Consider the following 11,353-nt stretch of genomic DNA (forward strand, 5'->3'; position numbering starts at 1 on the left):
GTTACTCACTTTTAGACTGGATGGTTTAAATCCTGAGTAAAACCTACTTCTGAAAAAGCTACTGAGTGACAGTTCAATAATTGTGAACACTATGCACCAGAAGGGCCTTTTCTTTTTTAATAAGCCACGTCAATTATCTGAGCATTGGATATAACCCTCCCCCTCCCTAATAAACTGCCTGCAATACACATGGCAATCATGTCTGAACAGTATCAAAGTCCCAAAGCTGAAAGGCTAAAGAAACAAACAAAAAATCCCAAAGGTTTTGCTTTCTCTTACATCAATGGGAAATGACTAAACTAACCATTACCTTCCACAATTTCTCATCCTCCTAGCCTGTTCCACATACTCCTTCTCGTCACAGAAACTCAGCTCAGGCAAAGGCTAACAAGACAGGCCTTTTCTTAATGTCTGTATCTTTATTCTGAAGGCTGTGATACAACAGCATCAATTCTTAATCATCCATCTTAAGACACACATGTGCTGCACATGGACACTACAGCCAAATACTCAGAGCAGGTCACAAACAAGCTGGTTCATGATGTATCTGCAAAGATCTGTCTACACAGCAGCCCTTCTGCTACCAGGCACAACTGGTTTTCAGGTCAAGGCAAGTCACTGTATGCCTTTGGCCAGGCCAGTCAACATCAATATTGTTCCCAAAGTCCCCTACGAACATAGAACCCTCCTGTTTCCTCTTCCCCTTACACTAGAGCAGTCTATGGGCCAAAGCAAGATTTCACGTGATTCAAGTGCTCTGAAACTCCAAGGTGATTTAGGAAGGCCATGTTCAACAGCATAACCACTTCTATCTCCAGCAGACAGCCAGAACACAGCCCTGAGCAAACACAACTTCAAATGCATCAGCAATGTCCTACGAGAATATTAGAGAATGGAGGTAAGTAAAGCACCAAGACACCAATTTTTCTTTGAAAACATATATTGCATATGTGATCTCTTTTTTGGCATCATACAGACCAGACCATGCATTTTGCTTTTCTTTTACAAAAACAACAAAAGACATAGATTTCTTGGAGACAAGAGAAACAGGTCTTACCCCACAGAGCTCCTATCAGCTGGAGCATTTAAAACTATTCAAATCACAGTGAGAAGACAGACCCTGCAGGTAAATTCAGCCATATACTTTCCAGAGGAGGGTCTCTTCCCTCTGGTTTTACCTGCTAAGCTTTGTGCTGGCTTAAAGCTGACACCCTATCTCCTGAACATCACATAACTCTTCACAAAAAAAAAAAAAAAAAAAGCCAGGACAATCCCAGCCTGCTCTCAGCCTCTCCCTTTCACTCATCATAAGATTCTCCTGACTGCAGAGAGCAAGTTAGCTGCTACAAAACACTCTATCTGAAGTATTCCCTGTGCAAAAAATAACCCCCAAAACATACCTGAGAGATGCACGTGTCAACCCACCTGATGAATAGAGGAACTATGGCTTCACTATTAATTTAGACTCTTCTGCAATTTCAGCATGCCCGAATCTCTTGCCACCACTTATCCTTGTGATTCAGTTGTCTGCTTGTCTCTCTCCAGTATGCCAGCATTTTGTGGAAAGCTTTCTCTTACAACCCTGACCCAAAAATGAGCAATCATTTTGACAATCAAAATCTTCTTTTAGCAGCAGGCTATCTTCTGTCTTTCCACAACTGGCAAAATACCTCATCAATAGGGCATATTGCTGTTAAATCAGCAGCTACACTGAAGATTTTACCTGCAAAACCACAGATCAGATTTTACACATTTAAGGCATTTATTTAGCAACAACCAACAAAACTTCAAAGGGAAAAATAATATACCCTTTGCATTGCTTCTCTTTATTCATGGTTTGGACAGAATTCATTAGATTCAAGAAAAAATTCTGTGGAAACAAGGCAAAGCCTCTAGAAAATATTTTTCATTTAAAACCACCCCAACTCCCACACCCGTTAACCAAAAGTCTGACCTTAAAATGTGGAACAGATGAGTGTGTTTGAAAGCTCATGGTGCAAAATAGAGGAGGATGGCAAAACCTCCTCAGATTTGTCAAAAAATACAGCTATTCCACTCTTTACATAAACACAGTCCTTTCCCTTCCCTTATTTCTCTCTGCTTCTATCCATCCTGCAAGAAAATCAATATATACGAACATCAGCAGCAACTTTGGTGATAGGCAATGATCCTTTTTGGCACCAGTCTGTGACAAGATCGTTGATTCTCTATCTTTGAATTACATCATAGCTGTGTAAAATACGCAGTGACGTCCCAGACGTGAACTCTTCACAGGCGCTGCCGATACCTCAGCAGGATCCAGACTGCTGTCGCAGCAAGCGCCAGGCCTGGCACAAGAATGGCTGCCAGAGGAAGCCCACCTGATTCTCCATCTCCTCCATGACCCACAGGGCCATTCTGTGGCTGCAACTACAAGGAAAAAAAAAATTTATGTCAGAACCTATAACAAGAGAGCCCCAAGTTCTGTGTCTGGACCAGGTGGTTCTGTAGGAATGCTCTAAATAGTTTATCCAGGTACCTGGAGACTCCACATATGGGAGGGTTAAAACAGCTTAGGGTAGACTGAACTTAAATGCAGGGGGCCCAGTCACTACCAGGCATCTTCGTGTTTCTCTGCCACTTTCTAAACCAGGACTCAAGTGGAGCAGGACACACCTCATAGAGCAGAAAAAATTACACACACATACCCAAGTCACTCCTCAATACACTTGCCACCACACCATTTCCTGCTCTCTTTACCAGGAAAAAGACATCAATAATTCTCTCTGGGTTTCTTACCTGCCTTAAACACTGGTCCAGAAGACTTACTCCTTTGTTAAGGGAGTAGGAAAAGGATCTCAAGCCACCTCTCCCCACCAGCATGCTTTGGGTAGATTAGTATTTCTTTTGTCAACTTCCATGCTAGCTGAGGATTAAAGGTTCATCTCTTTTTACATCTAAAATGGTGCTAACATATTTAAACTATAGTAGTCCACATTTCCCATTGTTGTAAAATCATTTATGTTGGAAAGACCTCTAAGATTACCAAGTCCAACTGTTAACCCAGCACTGCCAAGCTGAATAGTAAACTAAACACCTCATCTGCACATTTTTAAAATGCCTTCAGGGATGGCGACTCAACCACTTCCCTCAGCAGTCTGTTCCACTGCTTGACAACCTTTTCAGTGAAAAAATTCCTAATACCTAATCTAAACTTGAGGATATCTCCATTTGTCCTGTCACTTGTTGCCTGGGAGAAGAAGCCAACCTCCACCTGGCTAGAGCCTCCTTTCAGGCAGCTGTGAAGAGTGATCAGATCTTCCCTGAATCTCCTGTTCTCCAGGCTAAACACCCCTGGCTCCCTCAGCTGCTCCTCATCAGACTTGTGCTCCAGATCCTTCACCTGCTTTATTACCCTTCTCTGGACGTGTTCCAGCACCTCAATGTCTGTCTTGTAGCATAGGGCTGCACTTACATTTCAACATAGCATGAGTGATGGCCTCTGAAACAAGAAAGTGGTGCTGTCTCCAGTAAGATTTTGGCCATTGAAATAAAACTGAGCAACCTGAGGTTCTGTCTTCACACACAAACCTTTACCTCTGAGAAAGGAGATCAGTGAGCAAATACAACATACTCCAGCAAAACAAAGACCTGGGGGCATCTCCAAACCCACCTTTTCACTGATACAAAGTTTACATTGGTTACAAAGTATTACAGAGACAATTAGAGGTGAGGCAATGAGAGAAGGTCATAGGTCAAATGGAATTTTTATATGCAGGTATCACAATGAGCACCTGGACACAGTACTCTTCTTCATCATGAAATAGCCACCAATCATAGAAACCAGTCTAAACTGTGCCAGAAATAACCTTAAGAACCAGGTAAAACATACCCTGCGCTGAATTTTCAGAGACACGTAACAGCCTGCATTCCTGAACAGTTCCACAGCGTCCCTGTGCCGCAAATCCTTCAACTCCTTGCCATTGATCTAGCAAAAGAGGAAAAGGAAAACCAGATGCTGAAGGTAAACAAAGCAAATTTTTAATGATGCAGGCTAACATAGGAAGGATAAGACATAAAAATCATCATGTTTCACAAAATTCTGCATTTGGGGCATGATACTATAATCATAAAAATCTTAACCAATTAATTTGTTAATATTATGATGTATTTTTATATGTTGAGACAGAACATGAGGAACTCCAAGCAAAAACATAGAGGTACTGAAAAAAAAAACCTAGAAGCAAAATAATAATAAAAGACCACAGTTGTGTCAATAACAGCTTCTGATGCTCTTGCTTTACTGGAAACAAATCAAAGGTGTGATTCTGACAGCTAATGAACATAAAACAGCAGCTACAGCAAAATTATTATTTTGAGCCTCTTCCCTTGTTTTCTCTACTGGTGTACCTTTGAAACCTCTCTGTTTGAGAGAGTGGTGTAAACACACTTTTATAAGCATACTGACATAGCAAAACCAACCAAAAAAATTACTTACATACTTATTGGCATCCACTTTCAAGTGTTATGATTTTTCTTAATTTAAAATAATATATAATGGCACAAGGTTTTATAATACACTTGATTTCATTCACTGAGTGAATTCATCCTAATTTTTCATTTTCACCCCCATTACCCCTAACTGTATCCCCTAAGATCACATCCAATGCCTGTCTTCATATATAGACACTGCAAACACAAGTACATAAATATTTAACTGTCAAGGAAAAAAGAAGATATTCTCTGTTTAACTTAATATCACTTTCTGGACCAATAATAGGCTCCAATTAGTGCAAGGTAGTCTATAGAGGCTAAAAAGATCATCTGTGGATATTTTTATAATATCTTTATAATAAACAAGTGTAAAATAAAATTAAGGAGTACAAAAAGGCTGTGTATCATACTGGGAGAGGCTGCTGCTTCACCCATCACTTTGTAAAGCTTGTTTCTTGGATGATTGCCAGCTATCTAAAGAACCAGCGGGTGTGAACATCAGACACTTGAAAACATTTTTTCTGAAAGGAGAAGCAGCCTATGCTGTTCTTGAGGAGCTGAAATGAACAGAAGAATAGTATGGCCTAGAAGTTTTATAGTCTAAAAATCTCCCTGTGGAAAAGGATCAGAAATCATGGATTACTAGTCAAAAAATTGAAACTGAAGAGGTGGAAAACCTTAATTTACATGCGTGTAAATGATAACCCATGGTGAGCAAGAGAAGGTCTGATGGATTCTAAAACCGTAGAGAGGCAAGTCACAGAGGAAACCCAAGCACAGCATCACAGAGCACTTCTGTGGCAAATCAAGAAGGCAGAAGAGATAAGCCCATGTGTAGAGGCAGTCATCTCCCAAGTGTTCAGAGCTCTCCCTAGATCCCCAAGACAACTCCTCCATGGAGTTTGCTTAGGATCATCTACTTCATTCACCACTTCCTTCCTCTCTATGCACTGTGATGGAAAACCTGCCTCTCCCATCACATGACTAGTCAAGAACACAGGGGACAAGAGAAGAAAGGGCTTACCGCTAAAATTTTATCTCCTTCTTGTAATCGGCCATCAAGGTAAGCTGCCCCATCCTTTTTGATCCAGCTGACATAGATGCTGTTGTCATTGGGAATGTACTGCTGATCTGTCCCACCAACAATGTTGAAGCCCAACCCTAAGGTAAGCCAAAGAGAAAGCTGATGAGAAAAAGCTCAAAGCTTCAAACATTCTTGCTGTCTTACTTGTTGAGGACTGCGTCCTCCCACATTCAGTGGCCTCCACCATTCAAAAACTCACAGCACACAAACCTGCATCACCCTTTCCAACAACCTTTCCATGGTCTAGAAAAGTTATTCTCATGAAACTGGTCTTGAAAGCAGAAGAGACACATTAAAATGCCTGAGGACCCCAGATGCTTCATTACACAAAAACATCTGTGAGGTGTTTCAGGTGGGTGCTGGGGAATACTGAGGGCCATGCCATCATTTCTGAGATGCTGATTCAGCCCTTGGCAGGAATACAATTCTTCAGCACAACACGAAAGAAAAGGAAAAGTATTCTGCATTTCACATGAGGTTATAGTAAATCACTACCTTTGAGCTACAAGAAATCACCTCTGACAAGTGTTTTGTGAGCTGGGAAACAGAGTAAGGAAAGGTGAGGAGCATTAGACCCTGTCTACAGGTGAGGAAACAGGCAAGGAGAACTGTGCTACCAGCTTGAAGGCACCTAGAGCTCAGAAGGCTCCCCTGCCACATCTCAGGAGATGGAAATGGTGGGCTTTGCCTCCATAAATACAATTAGGCTACATGAAGCTACTTCAAATTATACATAATCACTTTGTTCTGTTTCATGAATTCAAACGTGATAGGAAATCAAGACAAAGTTTGCAGACTTAATGCAGAACAGAAAGGAAGACACATACATTTATTAGAACTGATGTCCACTTCAGATTTTTGCCATTTTGTTTTATTTTTTAAAAGAAGCCTCAGTTACAGATATCTAGCTGGATCCGGATTCTGGATTAAAGTTAAGACTTCTTGTTTCATTGAAATCCAGAAGAACAAATTGAATTTAAACTCTGGAAACCCAAAGATTATGAAAACACATTCCCCACTGTATATGCAGGTAAGTTTCTCTCTAAACGCATGACAAGGGACAGGAAAGATTCCCTATGAGGCTTGCAATGAAAAAAGAAAGAAAAGGCAAGAAAAAAGAAAAAAAGTCAAATATGCAATCAAAGTAAATAGGAAAAAAAAACACTTTTTTTTTTTTTTCTGTCATAAGTCAGTCATCCAAAAGTTATTGTCAAGAACAGCTGAGGGCAAGTTTTGCCCACGTTCAGCCAGACTGATTTATTTGTTTTCATTTTCTTTCTTATTTTCTCTCCAAGTTGCGATTGGAAACCTTGCAAAGGAGAGTTTCAAATGAAAGTAAAACCACCTTATGCCTGCTGGGAAGCAGCATTTTAAATTAGTCACAGGAGATCAAAGCACTTACAAAATGAGTCATGGTATTTTAAGTGTGCATCTACAGCTGGGAAGTAAAGAAATATTAGCAGCAATTTTGCCACACCTTATTTTTTCCTTCCGCTCCTGGCAGCTTCAGACAAGTGAGGAAAAAAATTAACGTGAGAAAATGAAAATTGAAAAAATACTGACATTTCAACTAGAATAATATCTATTGCAAGAAGGGCTGGTTGTGCACAGTAATACATCTTTCAATAGAAAATGAAAAGAAAAAAAAATATTAAAAATCCGCACTCCTAGAAATTATTTGCCATAAAACCAATAACTTAGGAAATACAGAAATCAATAGTACAGAAAGTGTAAGGTTTAATCATCACTTATTAAAAAGCCAGAAAGAAGGAATCAGAATCTCAGAACACAATCATTCTCTCATATATAAAACCTCTAATACATATATATATATATATGAAAAAGTATACATTTTGCAGAGCTTTAAAAGCAGGTTCTGGGCTAAACTTCTGAGCCTCCCTGAGGCTGTAGACCTCCCTACGCCTCACTTACCCTCTCTGAACTGAAAAGGTCCCTCAAAAACGCCTTAAGAAAATCAGGACTGGCAAGATTAGAAAATGAGAAACTGAACACAAGAAAATTTGAGAAAGAGACAAATATACACTGTCCTGCCACTGGAAATACATTCACAACCAATGCAAATTTTCCCCAGAGATGTTTGGCATCAGACCTATTTTAAAATCAAAATCAATTGCAGTCAAAACTCCAATTCAAGAGATTACAGTATCCAACGGTACTTCACAGATAACAGTGATTTGTTCCTCCCATAGAAATGAATAATAATTCACATGGCAAGTGCATTGAGGCCATAAGTGACTGTAGGACCTTCAAATCGAGTAATATAGTCAGAAACCTAAATCTAAAGATGCACAGCCCATCACAATGACTGGACAAATGCTGCTCATTTGAAATCACAGTGGTCACATTCAAGACCGTTCTCAACTCTGCCCTTTAACATTCCCTTAAAAATTTAGCTCCCCAGATGTATGAAAGCAGCCTTCCCAACAGAAACAGCTTCATTTGGTACAGTTTTCCCTGAGAAGCTCAGCTTCATTAGCTTAAGCTGATGGTTGTGCAGGTAGGGCTACAGAGCTTTCGGACCAGAGGCCAAGGGCTGCTCCCTGGGCTCACTGCCTCTGCCTTCTGATCCCCGGCATGAGGGCCAGGACCAACACCAGCCCTGCAAGGGACCTCACCTCCAGCCTGGAGAAACACACACACCAGCAATGTGGGTGCTGGGCTCTCTGGGGAGCCCCTGGGCCAAGGCTGGTCAGCAGCTGCACCCAGCAGGTGTGCACAACACAAGGGCTGCCACGGTTTTGTTCCTGCTGTTTTAATTAAAGAGAAAGCCTCACACACCAAACTACAACTCCACCTCCAAAAGCCCTTCTGAAGCCTGCCATTCTCTCTAGCCAGGCTTTTGCTCCAGAGCTGTATATTTCATGCCAACTTGCCTCACTTCTGAAAGTGTGATTTGAACGGCACCATAAATCCTGTAAAAATGTAAGGTTCCCATGAGCACACCTGTTGTTGAGACACGAAAAGCAAAGCCAAAAAACACCCCACGAGCTGCTCTATCGCTCTCCCTTCCAGCCTATGCTCCTCTCTCAGCACTGCCAAGCCTCTCCAGGCACGATGAACGCCAGGCTGACAGTGCAGGACGCGGCCACTCGGGCTCATGATTTTCAAATGGCTCCGACTCAGGCGCTCAGCGGCTGTCCCCTCACTCGGAAGCGACAGCTCCACTGGAGATGGCAACTTCCTGGCAAAACCGGAGGCGATCTGTCCGCAGGAGCACCAGCCTCTACCAAAGGACGGACCCTGGTGCAGCCAGCTCTCCCTCAGGCAGGGCACCAGCTTTTCCCGCAGCGGCGAATCCGCCACGGCTTTTTCCAGGGGGAGGCCCCTGGGCCCGGCACCTCAGGGGGCTGCCCTTCTATCCCGGCCGCCGGGACCCTCCTCCGCCGCCCCGGTGCCCGCCGCGGTCACCCCGCGGGCCGCCCCGGGTTACCGCCGCTCCTCCGCCCCGGCCTCCCCGGGGCTGCGCGGGCCTGGGCCCGGGAGGCTCCGCGGCCCCGGCGGGGAGAGGCCGTCCCGCCCTACCTGAGGCTCTGCGGGTCAGGCTGATGGTCTCCTCGGCGTAGCCGCCGCCCGCCACGCTGCCGTTCATAGTGCGGCCTGCAGGAGAACTCGGCTCCCGGGACAGCCGCGCTCGCCCCCTGGGCCGCCGCCGGGCCGCGCCGCGGAGCGCTGGGAGTTGTAGTCCCCGCACCGGGACGGGGCTGCTCCCCGCGCCGCCACTGGGGCTCACCGCTGAGCCGGGAGGGCAGCGGGCCCGGGGAGCCCAGCACAGCCTCCTCCTGCCCCCCGCGCCTTCCTCCCGGGCCCTGCGCCTGGCCCTGCCCTCCTCTCCTGGTTTCCTCAGGAAAGTTAAGGAGTAGGCCATAGTTGTCTGGGGGAGGCGCAGGAGAGGAGAAGGGAGATGTATTGAAGCATTGATTTAGAAGAATTAAAGACTTTAGTCAAAATAGATACTGCTGAGATAATGTAGCTAGGACTTCCCTTTTTGTTAACAGAAGCCAGACTGAAGGAACTGATAAATCATGGAAGGAACTGATAAATCATGGAAGCTGTCAAACTAGGCTTTTGCATCCTGAATAATCAATAGACCCCATGAATACAATACAATCATAAATCAAACAGTCCAGGAAAAAAACAGGATTCAGCTGTCACTAACACTAAAGGTTAAACAGTCAAAGGGAGGAAGACCCATCTTACTTCATCATTTTAGGACCCTACCCCATAAAAAAGACCACCGACCCATTTCAAAGAACAAACTCCCCATGCTTAATGGCTTTTTGGGCTAATTACCATACGAAGCGGGGAATGGGATGTACCAGAGTTATGAAGATGCATTTGTGTTTTGGGTATTCAATACTCCTGTACATAAAAGACCCTGTGACCATCTGTAAATTGCGCGTGTGTATTTGGGAGCCATCCCGCACGCTGCCCGGTGTCATAATAAACATACACTTTCTAACTTTAAACTGTTAGAGAGTCTTTGTCCGTCATAGTTGGATATTGGTATTAGAATTAATATCCATAGTTTTTTTAATAAATCAGTATGGCCTATCCCCAGCGCTTTTGGCTGTCCTCACAGCCAACTGAAACACAGATCAGGCCGTGCTGGGCAGGAGCAAAAGCCCCACAGAGGCGAGTAGCACAGAGAGCATCCATGCCAATGCCAGGTTACCCTGCGGTGCAATAAAGTGATGTAGATTCAGAAACACAGGCAGTGCACAGAGCCACCGTGCCGCTGCTGGGGCAAGAAATACTCAGCCAGGCCCTGTACAAGGTGGTTGGTCTGAGAATTTGGGAAATTTCCTCAGAACTCTACAGAACAGATAATTAGCTAGCAATAAAGGGCAAAGTAGCTCAACTTGCTGTGTAACAGAGGAGCCACTTGAACCTGGGACTCTGTACCTGAGGGTTTGTTGAACCAACAGATTATCGGGAAATAGCAAGGAAAAAATTATCCTTATCTACTTCAGCACATGCTATAAGTGTGTCAATACAGACAAGGACAACAGGGAATGAAGAGGCCTGACTCAGTTGTACCACCTGAGTACTTGGCACTATGAGGACAGCCACATTTACATGCTGCAGAATTTCTCTGATGAAAAGGAGGACCAGCTTATCTGGTTACACCTCAGTGTTACACTACCACTTTGTTTGTCTGGTATTGCAGTGAAGGTAACAGATGTTTTTGACTGCATTTGTTTCAAGATTTTCTGCACTTTTGGATTCCTGAATTTAATAGGGAGAGATAACCTGGGCACTGGATCTCTGCTACAACATTAATGCTTAGTCCTGAACTGAATGTTAGAATACCTGCTTCAGAGGCAGGAGACAGGCATTCAAGGTCCAATTACACTTGCAATGGTAAGCAAAACCATCAGTTGTGTGATAGACTTTGTTGTTGCTAAATTGAGGACTTTTCAGTGTCTCATACTCTGCCAGTGAGTAGGTGCACAAAAGCTGGGAGGGAGCATGGCCAGAAGAGGTGATCTAAACTGGAAAATGGGATATTCCATACCATACAATGCCATGCCCAGTATATATATAAAAGCTGGGGAAGTTATCTGTAAGGGGGCTAAACACATTCTGGGACAGGCTGGGTATCAAGCAGCATGTGGTGAGCATTGTACTGTGCATCACTTGTTTCTCTTGGGTTCTGTTGCTCTCGAGTCTCAGTTGCTGTTGTTATTATTATTATTATTATTATTATATTTTAGTTGTTTCAATTATTAAACTGTTTTTATCTCAACCCACAAGGTTTACCTTTTCTTTCTGAAT

At 43.5% G+C, this 11,353-nt stretch overlaps 1 protein-coding gene across 1 annotated transcript; it reads right to left on the reverse strand.

Moving 5' to 3' along the window:
• Nucleotides 1–833: 833 nt before the first annotated feature.
• LOC310910639 (synaptojanin-2-binding protein-like) lies at nt 834–9,210 on the reverse strand. Its single transcript, XM_083863509.1, has 4 exons — nt 9,101–9,210; nt 5,498–5,634; nt 3,872–3,967; nt 834–2,409 (listed from the first exon to the last, which is right to left on the reverse strand). The coding sequence occupies exons 1-4, from the start codon at nt 9,165–9,167 to the stop codon at nt 2,269–2,271; spliced, it is 441 nt and encodes a 146-aa protein (XP_083719635.1). The 5' UTR covers nt 9,168–9,210; the 3' UTR covers nt 834–2,268.
• Between the last annotated feature and the right edge of the window lie 2,143 nt (nt 9,211–11,353).

This window comes from Zosterops lateralis (assembly GCF_965231275.1).
Source record: "Zosterops lateralis genome assembly, chromosome: 6".
Classification (NCBI taxonomy): domain Eukaryota; kingdom Metazoa; phylum Chordata; class Aves; order Passeriformes; family Zosteropidae; genus Zosterops; species Zosterops lateralis.

Excerpts from the sequence above, each read along its gene's own strand:
- LOC310910639 (XM_083863509.1), bottom strand. The coding sequence starts at position 9,167 with ATGAACGGCAGCGTGGCGGGCGGCGGCTACGCCGAGGAGACCATCAGC. Across the intron at positions 3,968-5,497 it reads AAGGAGATAAAATTTTAGCG|ATCAATGGCAAGGAGTTGAA; the intron begins GTAAGCCCTTTC and ends CTCTTTTGCTAG. Across the intron at positions 2,410-3,871 it reads CTCTGAAAATTCAGCGCAGG|TTGCAGCCACAGAATGGCCC; the intron begins GTATGTTTTACC and ends TTTTCCTTGTAG.